This window comes from Neolamprologus brichardi, chromosome 1 (assembly GCF_056152115.1).
Source record: "Neolamprologus brichardi isolate AB-2024 chromosome 1, ASM5615211v1, whole genome shotgun sequence".
Lineage (NCBI taxonomy): Eukaryota > Metazoa > Chordata > Actinopteri > Cichliformes > Cichlidae > Neolamprologus > Neolamprologus brichardi.
The window spans coordinates 1685361-1704884 of record NC_142104.1 but is presented as its reverse complement, the minus strand read 5'-3'; the positions used below and the strand labels follow the sequence as shown (position 1 = coordinate 1704884).

The 19524-nt window shown below is 46.4% G+C and overlaps 1 protein-coding gene across 2 annotated transcripts in view; it reads right to left on the bottom strand.

Moving 5' to 3' along the window:
* adamtsl3 (ADAMTS like 3) overlaps nucleotides 1-19524 on the bottom strand; it is a 214425-nt gene that overhangs the window by 5654 nt on the left and 189247 nt on the right. For both annotated transcript variants that reach the window (XM_087833725.1, XM_087833320.1), the window contains exons 21-28: nucleotides 17183-17920; nucleotides 16565-16805; nucleotides 10647-10771; nucleotides 9104-9241; nucleotides 5408-5590; nucleotides 5205-5330; nucleotides 3704-3952; nucleotides 481-664 (exon numbers count right to left, since the gene is read on the bottom strand). In XM_087833725.1, coding sequence (XP_087689851.1) covers nucleotides 481-664; nucleotides 3704-3952; nucleotides 5205-5330; nucleotides 5408-5590; nucleotides 9104-9241; nucleotides 10647-10771; nucleotides 16565-16805; nucleotides 17183-17920 — 1984 coding nt within the window. The remainder of the gene's footprint in view (nucleotides 1-480; nucleotides 665-3703; nucleotides 3953-5204; nucleotides 5331-5407; nucleotides 5591-9103; nucleotides 9242-10646; nucleotides 10772-16564; nucleotides 16806-17182; nucleotides 17921-19524) is intronic.

Below are 19524 nucleotides of genomic sequence, written 5' to 3'. Positions count from 1 at the left end.
CTCCGAGCGGGAAAGGAAAAATGTCAGTCAGTGGGCAGGTTTATTCTATAATCTGTCAATATCGCGGCGGCGCTCCACAGGAAGCGCTGCTCTCGCCTGTTTTTGAAGAAGTTCCTTTAATAAAACACGTCGGCAGGTGACAGGAGAGGCTGCGGCTCGAACGTGTGATTAAAGCTGCTTGAACGTCGTCTGCTTACAAAACAGCTCGGACACGTGCCCACATCAGTGCCCCGCTCCCCAGCACTGGACGCTTGATGGGCGGAGCCACTAGACAGGTACCCTCCCTCTCTGACAAACGCTGAGCTGCACCCGACCCACCGAGAGAACGCCGCACGCGGGCAGTTCTCCTGGATTTGCCAGAACAGCGAACCGTCTTCTTTTCAGATCAACGATTCATTTTCAGCTCGACGCCAGCAGGACTGCACAGCTGGTTAACGCGCTCGGCGTCCACACTCAGGTGAACGTGGCGATCGAGCGTACCTGGGGGGGCAGGCCTGTCTGTTGCAGGGGACCGGGGACGTGACGGGTTTGGGTATGCGCTGACACATGTCGGGGTGAACGTCTTTTCCGTCCAGAGAGACGCATCGGATCCGCCGCAGCCACGTCCCTCTGCTCCCGCAGGAAGTGCTGCAGGTGGTCCAGTCGCCGAATCTCCAGCCAAACTCTGCAGAACGAAAGAGGAAACATGGAGATGCATGAGATCCAAACTCTAACGAGTATTCTGTAAATCAGCAGCTTCTGGGCTCTCAGTGACGGTCAGTCGGTTTGTATGAGGAGAGATGTGGCCGCCGTGATGTCACTTCCTGTTAACCCCCGTGTACAGCAGGGGGCAGCAGTCCAATAAAACCAGAGCTCAACACATTTTACTTTAGTTGTTATCCAACATGGAAAACGTGTCACAGCTGAAATAAACTGACTTTAGTGAATGAAGCTGTTTTTGACTCAACACCAGCGTCCTTCTAACTGCGTGCTGATTGGTCGGTTAAGGCTTTAGGACAGGATGTTCTCCGTTTCCAAAGATAACTCCAGCAAACATTAGCAGCGTCGCTAAAGCGCCTCATGGTGCTGTGACGTAAACTAGAATCTAGAACTCCAGCTACCCTTCAACCCTCTAATCACAAAATCCCCAGAAGAAAGATTTTTACTCCAAATTGAGATTTTAGCTCTACAGCGCCAAACCTGTCGCCTAGAGCTGCCACAAACGATTATTTTGATAGTCGACTAGTCACCGATTATTTTTGCGATTAGTCGACTAATCAGATCATCATCCATTAGACGTACAGCTTATTGCACCAGCAGCATCTGCTCTTATATAACTATCATTAGCTTACAGCTTTAAGTGTTTAAGGTCTGTGCTAACTAAAAATAAAGACAAGATGATAGTTTGTTACATTTTAATGAAATTTGCAGATTGTTTCGGTGAAGTTTAATAAACTTCTTGCTATCTAAAATATAACAGGACACCGGAGTAAATTCTCGTGATCTCACACTTCTGATAATCAGCTGTCTGCTTGACGTTTATTCAGCTGTGTAAAAACTATAACTTTAATCTCAGCCAAACCGATTTACTCAGGAACAAATAAAATACTGAAAAAAGCCAAACAATAACATTTTTAAGTTATCTAAGTGACTTATATATCATGTTTAACCTGAGTAGCGAAAGACGGCATGTTTGAAGCCGGGAGTCCGGTGTTCTCACGGCTCTAGTTAGCCTAGCCCCCGGCTAGCTATCGAGCTAGTGGGTAACAAACGTCTCCGAAAACGTCGGAGCGCTTTTGAAAATATGTGGTGTCTTGATAAACTGAGCAGATATTTGAGGTTTACACAGCTACATTCTCGACTGAAAATATGTTAAACGTTTATTTTGTGACCCAGAAAGAATAATAAGAGTAATATTAAAACTAACTAGCTGCCGCCATTGTTGGAAACTGAGCTGGGCAGAGCTTCTTCTTCTTCTTCGGGGTTTAACGGCAGCTGGCATCCTTGTACATGCAGTGCTGCCATCTTCTGTTTCAGTCCGTTATTACACTCTTAAATCCTACTACTCATTCCTGCGTCTTTTGTGATCTTACAAAGCTTCAAACGACGCGTCGACTATTAAATCAGCCGTCGACGATTTTGATAGTCGACTAATCGTGGCAGCCCTATTGTCGCCCCACCCACAGTCATCCCTCTTTAATCGGCCTTTCTGACTCCAACAGACTGCAGACCAACGACTGAGACCAGAAACTCAGCAAAGATCAAATCAAAGCTCAGCGGCCTCAGACCTGCTTTTTTGCCCCCTGCTGGACGGTAGAAGAAATGCAGCTTTAAGCCACTTTGCACCGTCTGTGCGTCTCAGACACAAACGCTAAATCTATTCAAACTCATCCACCGGTTCCCATCAGACTGACATCAGACGCTCCACAGAATACGTGATAGCTCAAAGGTCGGTGAAAACGACTTCTGATCTATACATTTATTGATTTATAGATTCTGTCCTGTGCTGGGCTGCATGATCTGCATGCAGAGAGGCGATCTCTTCGCTGACAGCTGTTCCAAATGGCAGAGCGGTGCCTCGTTATCCACACGCCCGCAGTTTGAAGGGAAGACTGTAGAAGCTACAGGCCGAACCAGGACGGGGCTCGGAGGAATGCCACAGCATCCCGTCACAGTAAGATTTGACAGCGGCGGCGTCAAACACCACCCTGAGACGTTAACGTGTCGCGCACGAGTCTGCACAGATTCTCGATTTTTAATTTCAGATGCTGAAACAGCCACAGTAGAGGCAGGGAGACGTCCGAGGCAGAGGAAGGACAGCCGTCGGCGGGACGGTGTCTCAGAGACAAAGAAGCGGCGTGCAGATGGCGCCGCTTCATTCCTGCAGAGCTGGACCTGAACGTTGGAATAATCGTGTGGGTCATTCATCGTTTCTTTGATAGAAACGATGCATGCGTGCTCAGTTTGTTCCCACATGAGATTTTTCCACTCAGGCCGTGTGACGCCAGCTCAGCGCTGACACTGGCAGCTTCCAGAGATGAAACGCCTCATCCACCCGGGACGTTCCTCCTCCGTCGGCGTTCCCTGGATGCTCCACTTGTCTCGAGGAGACGTTTCCACCGCTTTTTGTTTTTAATGTATTTACTTTAACTAAGCTTCACACTTTAAGCAGCTTTTGGATTCTCGTCCTCTCAGACACATTAAGCACTCCTCGCCGCCCACGCACGAATTAGGAGACGCGCTTCCTGCCATTTATCGCTCGCTCGGTCCAATTATCATTCGTCTCATGACTTCCAGCTCGCTCCGTTCGCCTGTGTTTACCTTCCTCTCCACAACTACTGACATCATTTGCTGAGTTTATTCATGCAGATGCAGCTTCAGCATCAGCGAGACCAGAAAAATGTTTTCAATAAAACTTCATAAAAATTCAGTTACATCGTAACAATCTGAGGAGAGTCGTGGAAACACTCAGGAAAGGAGCTTCGGTGCTTCCTTTACCACCTGCTTTAAGGGTGGAGACGTTTTCCAGCTTCAGGAACTACGTCACCGTCGTCCACACACATTATGAACACGCCCACTCGTTTCAGCTCCTCCTGTTGCCTCCAGACCAACCTGATCACTGCATATCCTGATATTCCTTTACATTAGATAGCCGCTGATATGAGACATGCACAGGATAGTAAACCTGCATTTTAAAAAGCGTCCCTGCGGCGTAAACACTCACCTTCGCTGTGAACGTATATCCAGGCCGACAGGATTTGTCTGGTGCTGTTGATGAAGGTCTGGCATCTGTAGCGGCCCGCAAACTTCCCCTGGAGCGTGCTGACTTCCAGCACACGACCTCCCACCAGCATCCTGTGCTGCAGACCCGGACCGGGATCTGGGGAGTGAGCCGGAGCCGAAACCTCCTTCAGGGTCCGGTTGTTGTACTCCCAGCGCACAAGAAGTTTGTGGTCGGAAACCACCGGACAGCCTGCGACAGGCAGGAGCAGAAAGAATGTTTGTATTTAACATTATAACGCTGAAAATGCTAAACAGGAACTCCATCAAGTTCAGACATTAATGCTAATGGATGAAAGAAATCCATCTGAGGGGGCGGCGGCTCGTCCGCTGACTGGGACCTTGTTATTCAGCAGACTCGGACCGGAGCTGTGACTAGGGATGCACCGATACTGGTATCGGGTATCGGGGCCGATACTGTAAAATGTGTGTGTACTCATACTCGTAAAAGTTAACCGATACCATGAACCGATACCAACTTATTTCATTAATCAGAGGGTGGCTTGTCATTTCTGTTGTAGTTTTTTAGATTGGCCACTAGGGGGAAATCCCGCGCTAAACAGGCACAGGGTTAGACGAGTGAGACTGGCGGCTCCAGATAAAAAAGAGAAACTGGAGGCTGCTGTAGCTAGGCTAAACAAAATGTCAGCAGTGTGGAACGGCCAACTTTAACTCAGGTTTTGGAAAAGCGAAGAAAAATGTCAAGAGAAAATCCACGGGCAGTTAAAATAACAGAGACTCGACTCATTTTATCACTCTGGATGACCAGCCAATGCCAGTCGTGGAAAACATAGGATTGCACCGTCTTCTCAGCATACTCGAGCCGCGATATGAAATTGGACACTCTGCAATAATTTAAAAGTTTATTTTATTCCAAACAGAAGTGTTTATTTATTATTCTGAAAGCTCGAGACAGTGCCAATAGTTCAGTGATATTTTGTAAAATTACAATGTGGAGACTCTGCAATAATTTAACAGAAGTGCTTATTTTTCACTTGAAATTTTTTTGTGGTCATTTTTATTAAGATTTTATTTTTTATCAGCAGGGAATATGATAAAACCTGTCTTCCAATTCATTGTATTTGTGTGTGTGTGTGTGTGTGTGTGTGTGTGGTAGAAGTATCGGTTTTTGTACTCAGTATCGGCAAGTACTCAGATCCAAGTATCGTATCGTATCGTTTTGAAAAAATTGGTATCGTTGCATCCCTACCTGTGACTGAGATCTTCTCCTTAACTTTAAATCCGATAAAATCTAAAGTTAAGGACGATTTTATTCTGACACTGAACCACCTTTCCAAACTTCACCCTTTTTATTAATAAAATAAATAAATGTGTCTCCCATATTTATCTGGTCATCACTTTAAAGGTCAGTCCGGCTCCGGGCAGAGGACGTTGTCTTCGTTGGTGATCATGTGACTGTGACAGCAGAGGTGAGTAAAGCGTACCTATGCGCAGGACGTCTCCAGGTTTGATGAAGGCGCTCGTGCCGCGCCGTGACGCCATGAGGACTCTCCTCCTGCTCAGCTCCTGAGACGCCGGAAGCACCCGGCTCCCTCCGGCTGGATAAGGATCTGCACACACAAACGTTACTCCACGTGACCCAACGCGAGCGATTGTGGCGAGAGGTCGGCTTTATGTGTGAACCCACCGTGGACCTTCAGGACCGTGGAGGCGGTCGACTTTCCTATGGCGTTGGTGGCGGTGCAGGAGTAGGTGCCCTGGTTGTGCACGGAAACATTTCGGATCCACAGCGAGCCAGACGGCAGGGAGACGGCGCCGGCGTCCAACAGCCCGTCCTTCCTGTGCCACAACACCGTGGGGCGAGGAACACCTGACAGACGGAGAAAGGAGCGTTAAAAATGTAACAACAACAAAACAGGTCAAACATCGTGAGCTGAATCCTGACGCTGCGGGGAATTTGGAGGAAGAAGAGGAAGTGTTGCTTCCTGTTTAACCCTTTAAAGCCGGTCGGAGCAGCACGCTCCGTTTTGCGTAACTATTTTTAAATCCCGGTAGCTCTGCAACCACGTGAGCTAGCACAATAATTGTTTTTGCATATGAAACCGGAGGAGTTGTACTTACATCTTATGCCATCAGCTTGTCCTCGGTCACAGTTTCCTTCCACATATAGCTTTGCAAAAACTGCATAAAAAGCACTTGCAGCAACAAAAACATAATATTCCAGAAACACACTTTGCCGATCCGATCAGCTGTTCATAACACTTCCTACGTCATCAGCGTGAACTATCGCATGTCCTCCATGACCTGCCCGAAACAGGAAGTGACGTCATTTTCGTGGAAATGTAGTTTTTTACCATCAGGGCCTCATGAGCCTATGCTGGTGTTTTTAAAAGTTATGTTTGACTTTATGACTTTCTGTGTGGTTTCTGGGATGCTTAGGACTCATATTGCACTGCTGGAAATAGTTTATTTTGATGCATATGCTGCTTTTTTGCAAATTTGCATCATAATATTTATTTTCGTTTTTCCTGCAGTATATAAAAATTGGTGTATTTCAAAAATAAAACTATGAAGACACTCAAAATAAATTTCCTGTGGTGGGAAACTATTTTGTGCAACTTTTTTGTATTTACAGTTTTGAGGGATAAGCCTCTTAAATTTCTCTAACTAGAAATATATGTTAAAAAACAAAAACGATTTTCAATTCTTTTGTAGTTTATTGCACTTTTTTGCAATTTATGTAATTACTATGCACTTAATGCAGACATATTATTAAAATTTAGGCTATAATGGTTGTATTGATGTATAGCAACTTCAAATGCTCCCAAAAATGGCTCCACAGCATGTAAACATATAATATAAGCTCTGGCGGACTTGGTTCTATGGTCGGTCTTAAAGGGTTAAAGGCAGCTTTTCTTTCCCGCTGCTGCCAAGGCTCCTCTGATTGTTGTATTACTACATGGTCTTCCTCTGAATTTTATTACAAACGCCATTAAATCAAAGTATTTGACTGATGCAGTATTTATCATGACGAGGACGAGCTGGCCGACACAGTTATGGAGTCAGGAAGTAGAGAAACGCTCTGTCAGAGGAGGAACAGCGTCCGACCTGAAGCTGAGAGCGATCTCTGACATGAGTCTGAAATCAAGCTCTGCCTGAACTTCACACGGCTTCACTTCCTGCGAACCGTCTGAACAGCGGCTGATGTGAAGCGAGGATCAGCGTGAGAGTCTGCAGAGCGGTGTGTCGGGGTCAGACCCCACGCTGCTCTCGCCGTGGCTGGGATTCCTGCGAATCGACTTCCACAAGCGTTCCCTGTTTATCAGCACAGCTCTGCAGGAGAAACGCTTCCTTTCCTTTTTTGACACAGAGAGATATCACGACGTGTTTTCCCAATCTGTGCTTACACCCCAACACACCACGACCACGAACACTTGGACTCGCCGCCTTTTCAAACACCTCCAAATAAATGTAGGCAGAAATAATTAGCATGCAGTAATTAAAGCAGTACTTCTGTTTACTTGTGAAAATTAGAAGCATAAACGAGTCATGAGATGTTAATTTTATGCACAGAATATTAAGGTGACATACTTAAAGGGTTTGGAGTCCCAGCTGAGAAAGAACAGCACAAACAGAAAATTGTTGTTTCTGTGGACGCAGAGCTGCAGGAACAAGAAAAAAGGAAAATGTTGATTTAGCCTGAGAACACGTGCATCACGTGCAGAGACACAGCGCTCCTGCAGAGCTGCAGCTCAGGAAGGTAAGTAAGGTTTTCCCACACTTTGAGCCGGATCTACGGGAAGTCTCTGAGAACTCTGTGACCACACCCACCTTTGAGTGGCACACCGACCTGCAGCTCACACTGAGGCTGAGCCGCAATTACCTGACGATGATGATGATGATGGTTCTCAGCTGCAGGTTGGACTGCTCAGGTGCAGTCGGAGAAATCTGGAAGGAGTCGAGCGGGAGATTGACGGACAGATCACGTCACGTTGCTGATTTGTTTTGTTGAGTCTGACGGTGAAGCTGTCGACTGATTGGTCAGCCTACGCTCCCACTCGCACCGTAAATGATCTGACACTCTGGGTGGAAACTGACAGAAAAAAGCTCGAGGACAGAAGCGGCAGAGACAAACTTCCTGTGACGAGCGCTTGTGCTCAGCGTCGGCAGGCCGAGGAGCTGCTGCTCCAAAAGGAGCCAGCTGAGGTTGATACCTCCTGGAGGAGAAGCTTTGTGTCAACACTGTAGAAATCGTGTCTCCCAGCTGGCTTGGGAACATTGGGAACATTGGGAAATGTCCCACTGGAGGAGGTGGCTGCTTACACTGGCGCCCCGTCACCCAGGTGGTTGGGAGAAGATGAGTGAACACTGCATGTTGCAGAATCAGGATCATAAAAATAAGAGTGTTTGTCTGGGAATCTTCCAGCTACAAGCTAAAGGAGCAAACCTCTGATGGAGCGAAGGAACTGCAGCTCGGCTCGCAGCTCTTTAACTCTCGTGTGTCTTCATTCGAGTCAGCGTGGACAAAGACGAGGCAGCTCAGACCGGATAACTGGTCGAACAGGATTTCAGCTTCCAGCTGTCTCTCTGCAGCAGCAGCGCACGAGCTGATCAGCACTTGGACACAGCTCAGAGTTTAGTCTCTCAGCACTTCATATATTGAGGTGAGTGAGGTGAACTCCTGAAGTGAGGCGTCCAGACGTGATTCCCACTCTTAGATCAGACAGCTATGAACACCCAGCTGCCAACAGGAGAATGCTCGCATTTTCCAAGATGTCACTCTCCATTACAGACTTCACTTCACCCAATCAGATGAAAAATTACTCTCAATCTGGTTTATCTCAGCGCTCAGCCTGCTGACACACACACACGCACACACACACACACACACACACACAGCTGATATCATGTCAGCTCTCAGTGCAGTAACCTTTTGTAACCAGCTCCACATAAACTGTTTGATCAGACGTTTTCATCACTCTGTGATTGGATGAGATGACAGAAGCAGCAGTCAGTGTGTATACATTTAGGTGAGTGTGTGTGTGTGTGTGTGTGTGTGTTACTGATGTTGTGGGGACCTAAATCTGTGTCTGCAGGCCTTTATGAGGACGTTTGTTTTCTGCACAGGAAGTAAACCTTTGAGTCTTTCTACTTCGTCTGTGGTGGTGAGACGAGACGCGGCGCCTGCTGTGCGTTCACGTCTCTGCTTCATTCACAGACTTCACACACAATAACATAAAAACAGTTTTATAGATACAGCAGAGCATCTTTCTCACTGAATTATGTGCTGTAGCTGCTAAATAAAGGCCAATAAAACAGGACGCCGGGGTTTTTGATTGGATATGCAGACCTTTGATTTGTGTCGTGTGGTATCGTGACCTACCACTGACGGGACAGTCCACAGTGAGGTTGGCGCCTGGACGAATGCTGATTTGTCCTCCGACAGTGGCTGTCACGCTGTGGCCCAGCATCCCGCTGTTGTCTGAGACGTTTCTCCAGGACACCGCGATGGCCGGAGGCTCTATGGATTCACATAAACTGCATCAGCCACCGAGCTCCCATCACATCCTCCCGTACCCTTAATGACAGTATTTATCAATAAAGTTGTGATTCGACAACCATTAGAACAGTTTCCAGGTTTTTCCAAGGACACCTAGATGAGCAGAGACCACGACTGACATCTGATGTAAAAACATCTATTTTCCTCAAATATCCCAGAAACTCCTCATTTCAGAAAAGACCTTCATCAGTTACTTCTAACTTCAAACTGTGTCCAGCACTGCAACCCGTCCATGTAAGTGTGAGACAGTGGTGACAAAGTGAAGTTGTACTACATTCAGAGTTCATGGTAAATGACACAGAGGCTGGCTCCTGTCTTCCTTCTCTCACCCCAATCGGTCGCAGCAGATGGCCCCGCCCCTCCCTGAGCCTGGTTCTGCTGGAGGTTTCTTCCTGTTAAAAGGGAGTTTTTCCTTCCCACTGTCACCAAAGTGCTTGCTCATAGGGGGTCATATGATTGTTGGGTTTTTCTCTGTATCTATGAAGCGCCTTGAGGCGACTTTTGTTGTGATTTGGCGCTATATAAATAAAATTGAATAGAATTGAATTGGTTAGACACAGGAAATGACATCACTGTGTCATCGGCATAGAAATGTCATTTTGCACTTTTGGGTTTAATCACTCACTTTCCTCAGAGGGTAACTTAAACGTCCGCATGGAAGTTCAGTGAATTCATTATTAGACTCGATCGGCTTCGGTGTCAAAATGCAAAATAAACTCACCCGCTGTTTAAATCACAACATCAAACACAGAAACTGCACATTTAATATTATTTCCTGTTAATCTTCTGATTGTCTGGACAGAAACAGAATAAGAAAATATAAGAAAGTGATTCAGCTGCTTCCCGAACTTCAGGCTGATTATTTTGCGATCAGTGCTGCAGCTTTACTGGATACAAACATCCTGAATGAACATGAATCAATCTGGAAGAATATCCGCCCCAAAACAAAGCTAAAAAAATGTGTTTGTGATTCCAGGACTGTATAAATCATTAAAACCCACCACCCGGGTTTGTTTGCAGGCTGAGACGGAGCCACAGCTTTGTGTTCCTGCAGATCGCAAGTGGAAAATAATCCCTCACACACGACACCAGTGGAAAAGAAGAACTGGGTTCATGTTGTGAACAAACACAGCTGTTCCACAGGCTCTTTTCAGCAGGCTGAGTAAGACGGTGAAATCTGTAAACGTATATATTTATAAATCCATTGATTACCGCGCGCTCACAGACAAAGCAGGCCTGGATTGATATTCATCAACATAGTTAAGAAAAGCCACAAGGGAAATTACAAAACCTCCACTGGAACTGGAGAAGATGTGCATACAAATGCAACCTCACGTGAGACGAGTGAACTGCAACAAAGACACACCTGCCAGCAGCAGCTGGGAAGCCTCCGAGTCTGAGCCCAGCGTGTTGGCAGCGGTGCACCTGTACCGGCCTCCGTCAGACGCTCGGAGCTGCAGGATGTGGAGGCCCGCTCGATCCCAGGACACCCTGCGGACACACGAGGAAAACATTTTTACTTTTTACCCAACTCATGCCAACAGGGAGAACACGGCTTCCTCATATTCCCGCACTTCTTTCAAAGTGGGGCAGCTAAAACGAAGAGTCTCCGCTGAGGGACTGGTTAATCATTTTGGATACAGAGGAACTTTGTTGAGCTGTAGATGAGGAGATCATCACCAAACACAGAGAGACACAAAGAAGAAACTGAAAGTGCTATTTTATTGTTCACAGAAGCCTGTAGCTCGCTAACATTTTAACCTGAAGTTTGGTTTTTTTTTGCAAAGCCAGGTGTCGTTATATTAACACACACGTCGCACCTTTGTCCCCCTCCCGCCCACAACCTCAGAGTGATGTCACACCTTGAATATGCCATCAGAATATAACCGCTTTCAGAGAATGTAACATTTTTAACAAATGTGAAAAATGTTACATTTTAACAAGTGTAAATGTAACAAATGGTTGAGGCGGCGCACACAAACACAGCTGTGCAGAGAATTTCTGTAAGATTTTATTATTTGTAGCAGCAGGTTAAAAATCTTTGGTAAAGCAAAGTTTTCAGGTACCAGGTTCATCTTCTCATAACAGAAGCAACTACATACAAGAATCACTGAGAGGAGCAGCGGTCCCCAACCCCCGTGCCTCAGACCGGTCCGTGAGTCGTTTGGTACCGGGCCGCGAGAGTTGAGGCTCGGGTGTGAAATGTATAGTTTTCAGGGTTTTTATCGGTTTTCAGCGTTATTTTGTTATTGTTTACTCGGTTTTCCTGGGTCTTTTCACGTGTGTTATGAATAAATCTTCTTTTTTTCGGTACCGGTACTAGTTTTATTTTGTTGTATTTATCCGCGACACCTTAAAGGCCGGTCAGTGAAAATACTGTCTGGCATAAACCGGTCCATGGCGCAAAAAAGGTTGAGGACCGCTGCATTAGAGGCTTCGTTATGCAGTAGAGTCTGTCAGACAGCTGTCAGCTACAACGTGAGGAGTAGGGCTGCCACAAACGATTATTTTGATAGTTGACTAGTCACCGATTATTTTTGCGATTAGTCGACTAATCAGATCATCATCCATTGGACGTAAAACATACAGCTTATTGCACCAGCAGCATCTGCTCTTATATAACTATCATCAAGTATCAAGTGTTTAAGGTATGTGCTAACTAAAAATAAAGACAAGATGATAGTTTATTAAATTTTAATGAAATTTGCAGATTGTTTCGGTGAAGTTTAATAAACTCCTTGCTATCTAAAATATAACAGGACACCGGAGTAAATTCTCGAGCATCTCACACTTCTGATAATCAGCTGTCTGCTTGACGTTTATTCAGCTGTGTAAAAACTATAACTTTAATCTCAGCCAAACCGATTTACTCAGGAACAAATAAAATACTAAAAAAAGCCAAACAATAACATTTTTAAGTTATCTAAGTGACTTATATATCATGTTTAACCTGAGTAGCGAAAGACGGCGGTGGGTTTGAAAACGATTTGCCGGGAGTCCGGTGCTCTAGTGAGCCTAGCCCCCGGCTAGCTATCGAGCTAGCGGGTAACAGACGTCTCCGAAAACGTCGCAGCGCTTTTGAAAATATGTGGTGTCTTGATAAACTGAGCAGATATTTGAGGTTTACACAGCTACATTCTCGCCTGAAAATATGTTAAACGTTTATTTTGTGACCCAGAAAGAATAATAAGAGTAATATTAAAACTTACTAGCTGCCGCCATTGTTGGAAACTGAGCTGGGCTGCGCTATGAATTCTGGGACACAGCTTCTTCTTCTTCTTCGGGGTTTAACGGCAGCTGGCATCCTTGTACATGCAGTGCTGCCATCTTCTGTTTCAGTCCGTTATTACACTCTTAAATCCTACTACTTATTCCTGCGTCTTTTGTGATCTTACAAAGCTTCAAACGACGCGTCGACTATTAAATCAGTCGTCGACGATTTTGATAGTCGACGTAATCGTGACTAGTCTACTAATCGTGGCAGCCCTAGTGAGGAGATACGAGTGCGTCGCTACGTAGAGGTGGGCTTTAGACTAAAACAACACCACTCCCCTGTAAGAGGAGGAAACAGCACCGGGCCAAAAGAACCAGAGAGCTGTCCACGTCGCCGGGCTCAGCGACGCCCCGTCTTCCAACTGTAGGCCTGAGGAGTGACACACAACACACTCACAAAGCTCACACTAAGCTTTGCAGCAGTACAGTTACTAGAGAAATATTTTACAGCGACGGTGCGACAGCACACACACACACTCTGATGTGCTGCAGCCTTTTAAAACAGCTCTGCAGCTCTGTATTCCAGACAGCAGTGATTTGCATGTAGATCAGGCCCTCATAACTGTTCTCCTTCACTGCAATGGAAGAGAAGTACTTGTTCTTTGATCTGCGTCTCCGCCGTAATAACACAGACGTGAACTTTTCACTGAAGAATAAAAGAAATAAATGCTGCAGACCCGGTAAATCTGATAAAAGTCCTTTTTGAAAGGTCAGTCAGCAGCACAGCGTGATGCAGAGCTAACTTCAGCTCAACTCGCTCCACAGTTTCAGCACTTTGATAAAACTCAGTCAAGGGCGGCTGCAGAACATTGTGTTTTCCTCTGCAGCCCACAGGTCTTGTAAATGTCAATCAAGCATCCGTCTCACTCGGGCGTTCGGATTTCCGACCGTCCTCAGAGCTTCTTTCTCTCGCGCTCGGATTAAAAGAACCGTCTGACATTTTTGGAAATGTGTTTGTTTACTGGCTTACCCGGCATCAAATCGGAAAATCAATATCAATTTCATCTCAGCGCATCTTATACAGACAAGTTCAGGACGTGATTAAAAGCAGCTGAGCGCCACAGCAGGGAGGCGGAGGCTAGCACCACCTGTCGTGGCTCCTTTCCAACTTAAATCACTTAAATAAACAGGATGAGGAACACGAGGACTCCTCTCATACTGAAACTAGCAGCAAAGCGTTTCTTTTAGATTTGCTCTCAATGTACAGACATGAAACTGACACTGATTTTCTTTATCTGACTCGTTGTGCTGAAAATCTCTAAGGAAGAGATGAGAAAGAGGAGAAGAAAATGATGAAGGCCTCAGGAGACAGTCTGACCAGTTCAGTGGAAAAGCCTCGGCCATCTCTCCACAGCAGCTCGTTCGTTTTTCAGCTCATCAGGTCACAAAATGATCCGACTGCAGCCACGAAACACAGAACTGTTGCTGAACTATGAAGCCGAAGCTCACAAAACTCCTCTAACGCCCCCCAGACATGAAAGGTCAAAGGGTTTGTGCCATTACCATCACTGCCAGAGGGGGCGTCACTATGGGCCTAATCAATATGATGAGGTTAAATCGTTTGCATATCACAGGGGAAAAGTTGCTACAGAAACACGGAGTGAAAAAACGATTTAAACATAAGCTTTCGAACTGTTTTTGGACTTTTATCAAGACATTAATCAATAATCTATCCTGCACACTTTGCAGAACCAATCAGAGGCATGATTTGGACCAGGCCAGTTCAGCAGGTTAAACCTGACTCATGACGACAGCGGCACAGAGCCGGCCGGCGAGCTCGGAGGATCAAGAAGAGGTCGTGTTGCGTAACGCATCGGGGCAGAAACGCTCTCTCTGCAGCCGTCGGTCGTGCTGCGATTGCTCGCAAACCTCCATCTGCATCTCACAAGTTGCAGTTAAGAAAATCTAATGTGTTTGTGAAAAGGCTGGGCTGACATGGACGAAACTACACGAGTGCAGAATGTGTGGTCATCCTGCTTCATCGATATTCATCGGACCAGAGCCGCTCAGTGAGGTTTCACATCCAAACACTGCGTCGTAACACGGCCTGTTAAAATGAGCATCACGGCTCAAAGTCAATAAACCTGCTGATAAAATGTGCTGCTCACCTCATGTGCCAAAACTTTCATCTGTGCAGGGACTGACTTCATAAATCAGTGAACAGAATAAATGATTCATTTTACTTTCTCAGCCCGTGAGGCTGAAACAGCAGTCAGACTCACACACGGCTCCGACCAGCTCAAACTAGAACGTCTGACCTAAAGGATCAATGTTTGATTTGCATGAATTAAAGGCTACAACTAATTAAAAATAATAAAAGGACAGCACAGTGGTACAGTGGTGGCCTCACAGCAAGACGGTCCAGTTCCACCATCAGCCCAAATGTGGAGTTTGCGTGGGTTCTCTCCGGTTCCTCCCACAGTCCAAACACATGCAGTTAGTGGAGTTGGGTTAATTGCTCATTCTAAATTGTCCAGGGTGTACCCCGCCTGGATAAATCCAAGAGGATGGATGCATAACAAAAAGACTAAATACCAGCTTCTTGTAACAAATACGTGATCATTTTTACCTAAAAAGTAAAAGTAGTAGAAGACAAATGTTTTGTGTGACAGCTGAGCCTTCGACCACAGATCAGACAGAGTTACAGACACATCAGCAAAAACCTGAACGAGGTTCAAACTCAGGTGCAAAGTAACACGAACTGTTCTGCAGACCTGATAAAGGCCATAGTTGGCGTTTTACTGAAGCCTCCTTCAGTCATGCTGCTGCAGGCTCAGGCTGCTGGGTCCTCCCACAATGCACCAGCAATTCTCCTCTGCACTGCTTACAAGAGGTATCATGGTCACGTGCTCAAACCTTTGATCAGAACTGATAAATGACTTCCTGTCAGGCTCAGAGACGGCACTCTTTAAATAAACAAGCAGAACTAATCGGGAAAGCTGTGACTAGCCTGGTGTAGAAGCTCATACCATCGACCGAGGCGGTGTCAGTAGTAAATTATGACTGCTGGTTAACACCGACTGATTGTGGAAGTGAAAAACACGCATTCAGTCTTTCAAAGACTTCCTGGGGAGTCAGTGAGAACCAGGGGCAGCAAAGCAGCAAACATGTGGGAAGGCCGGGGAGATCCACCGGTGTAATTAGCTGCCCAATTAATTCACTGTGAATATTTCCAGGCTTCATCTGTTGCAGCTGGAAAAGATCACAAAGAGAAACATGAGCTGTAGCTAATTAACAGAGTGAGGAGGAGGAGAGCAGCTAAGTGATGAGGGGCAGCGAACGCAAAGATACAGGAGCAGGTGAGGGAAGCTGCTTCCTCATCTCTATTCTTCTCTGCTGTGACGCTGACTGACTGCACATGAGCTACATACACCCAGAAATGGACCCTGAAGGCAGCATCGTGTCAGTAAATCACAGGAAAACTCAACAAGCTCAAAGTGCTGTTTGAAGAAAAAAACCCAGTAACACGTTCTCATGTTGGATGCTTTCAATTCTGAGAAGTGGGAAACACTAGAAACTTTATTTTGAAAAGCCAGTAAATCTGTATGCTCCTTTTGTCACCTTAAGTCTTTTATTTTGACATTTTAGGAAACTTCAATGTGTCCTTCGACTCTCTGCAGACTTTAATTTTGAAACTCAGACACATCATGAGCCTGTAGCATATGCTACCTACCGTCTGGGAAATCCTTAAAACTGTCATTAAAATTTGACACACAGCTCAAATAGGCTCATTTTACCATGCAGATGCTTTTATTTTTGGATAAAGGTAAAAACATCAATAGTTCATATTTATTGTCTTGTGGGTTTTATTTTGAAAAGCAGATTCTTACAAACTGGAAAGCATCCTGTTAACTTGCTGTAAATAACTTGGAGCTTATATTTTGAATTTGTGAGCAAACAGGAAGCTTCCAGAATTCACTCAAATTAAAAAATATCACATGATAAATAAATCATGTCAACGATTAGTCAGAATCAGACTGACTGGCCTGTCAGCTAGCTCTGCTGTGTTACCTGTCAGAGTGCTGCAGCAGAGCTCCATCTTTGCTCCAGCTGATTTTGGGAGGTGGGGATCCCTCCGCAGGGCACCGGATGGTCAGCGACCGTGTGGCGTTGGCGAGGAGCGCGCTGTGTCCGATACTGATGTCGATGTTCTTCTGAAAGGTGGGTGGGACGCTCTGCTGCTGTCTGATGATCGCTGGTCTCTTTGTGACCGTCTCCAGTGGAGAGCGCTCGGACCAGTTGGGCAGTCGGTCTGTGGACGGACCAGGGAGCGAAAAGAAAAAAGGTTATCCTGAGAAAGGCCGAGGAAGGTCAGCCGATGACACGGAGAGACGCCTGATGGGATCAGCAATCACAACAAACACGGAGCATTTTATTAAACACCTGTATACCTGCGGTGCAGTTCAATCAGTCGTGTAGATAAACGTCAGGAAGTTCACGACCAACTAACCTCTTTCCTTCTCACCTTCCTTTAGTCCCTTTTCCTTCAATCGTCTTTCCTGCTCCCTTGTTCTTTATTTTTTTCCTTTCTATCGACAAACTTTCATCACATTGCTTTTTAATGAAAGACATGAAAACGTGTTGACCACACACTGCCTGCACAGTGTGGTCGTCTGGGTCTCTGCTTACCTTTAGCTTGTCCTCCTCTCCTCGTGGTTCTGGTCCAGAGCTGTGCAGGAGACATGTGTGTCAGCAGGGAGGAGATGAGCTCTGAGGCCTGCTCCTGCTGGATCTCTCCTCTATCAGCCTGCAGCGTCACATTGATCAGTCTCTCCTCCACCCGTGGCTGCAGGGAGGCCTCCTGTCCACCAGAGGGCACCAGAGAAACCTGGGCCCCGGGTCGGATCGTCTTCAGGACTGAGTCGTGGCTGTAGCAGCTGGGCAGCATCTCCTCCCAGTCGGGACCGGGAGCAGGCGGTCTACCCGCCGACCTGCCGTCACCGCCTATCAGCTGGAGAGTGAAAATGTCTGAGGCGGGTCCTGCCACACATTTGTACACCCCGGCGTCCTCTGGCTCCAGGAACTGGATCTTCAGAGAGCCGGACTTGGTGACGCCCAGGCGTTGGGAGCTGGGTAAGGCGCTGCCATCTTTGAGCCAGCGGATGTAGGCTTTGGGGAACCTTCTGACGGGGCATTTGATGACCACGGAGGTGTTGGGTAAAAGATAGGCGTGGCCACCAACGGTCAGGTGGAGACGCCTCTCTTTACGGGTCTGGATGTAGATGTTGTGCGTGCTAACGAGAGCGGGACACTGTTTGATCCCCTCCTCGTAGCCTCTGGTCTTTGCAGGGCGTCTCACCGGCTGCTTGACCTGGTTCTTCACAGCGGCTTTTCGCGAGTCTTTGGGTCTCATCTGCTTCTTGTGTTCTGTTAGGAACCAAAGAGACGACATTTCTTCTCAATATGGTGAATATTTTCAACATTTTTCAACATAATAAAAGTTTAAAGTTTGAGAAACTTCAGAGGAACAATTCATCTTTTTTAGAGGTCACCACAGTGGATCAGCTGCCTCCACCTCCTCCACCCTCCTCTGTCACACCAACCCTCTCCACGTCCTCATTCACTACATCCATGAACCTCCTCCTTGTCTTCCTCTTTTCCTCCACCCTGGCAGCTCCATCTTTTGTCCAACACATCCACCATCCAGGGCAACATTTCCTCTCTCACTAAAAGCTGAAATACTGCTGTACCTGTTCTGCTTCCAACAAAGTTCATTTGACTTATTGATTTCTAATCTTTCAAGCTAATTATCGACATTTTTTTCTTCCTTTACGTTTCTACTTTGAAATGATGATGAAATGATGTCAGTGCATGAAACAGTCAAACAGAATAAGGACAGGTGTTTCCTTATAAAAACACTACATTAGCTAGCTGCTAACAGCTGCTGCTGTGTTGTTTGTTGGCCGAACCTGATCATGTTTGTGGTGGTGGAGTGCTAAGTGAGGCACAGGTGCTGCAAATGAAATGCACTTAATCAGCTGATCATCAGCGGTGTGAGCATCTCTGTAAAGAGCAGTTTTGACACTTTGCTGGTCTGCAGGTGTGTTAACGCAACGCCAAGGAGCACAGACGCCAGCAGAGTTCTTAGACAATCAAACTTCACTTTACAATCACTTCTATTGAATAAATAATGACATACGTTAAGATGTCATGTGTAATTCATCTCAGGTTATATTTTTCTGAGGACTAGAAGAAGTAGAAGGAGGTCCACCTGACAGCCACCTGCCCCTCTCATTGGCTCCTCTGCAACGAGGCGCCAGCTGTTCGCTCACAGCTTTGAGTGTTTGAGTGAGAAGCGTGAACACAAGTCCATTAGTTCATTAGCAGGATGTGCTCCTCATGTCTTTGTTGGTAGATGAGAGCATTTTGAAGATGTTTGCTGCTCAGCATCTTGACTCATTCTCCGCTGCTGACCTTTTCTTGGAAGTGGGAGGAGTCAGGAGTCACACCTTATGTTATGTCTAGGACACCCTTGACACGCCCCCTTGGCTGGAGGCGTAACAGGACGTCTCCAACATGAACATCATGTTGTTTTCAGCAAGACTTGAAACTAAAGACAGAAAGAACAAAGGTTCTTGCTGAGATTTTGTTTAGGGCACGTCTGCATCTGCATCGTCTGCAGCGTCTGCATCTGCTGCATCTGCTGCATCTGCTGCGTCTGCATCTGCTGCGTCTGCATCTGCTGCGTCTGCATCTGCTGCGTCTGCATATGCTGCATCTGCTGCGTCTGCATCTGCTGCGTCTGCATCTGCTGCGTCTGCATATGCTGCATCTGCTGCGTCTGCATATGCTGCATCTGCTGCGTCTGCATCTTTTCTGCGTCTGCATCTGCTGCGTCTGCATCTGCTGCGTCTGCATCTGCTGCATCTGCATATGCTGCATCTGCTGCGTCTGCATCTGCTGCGTCTGCATCTGCTGCATCTGCTGCATCTGCATCTTCTGCTGCGTCTGCATCTGCTGCGTCTGCATCT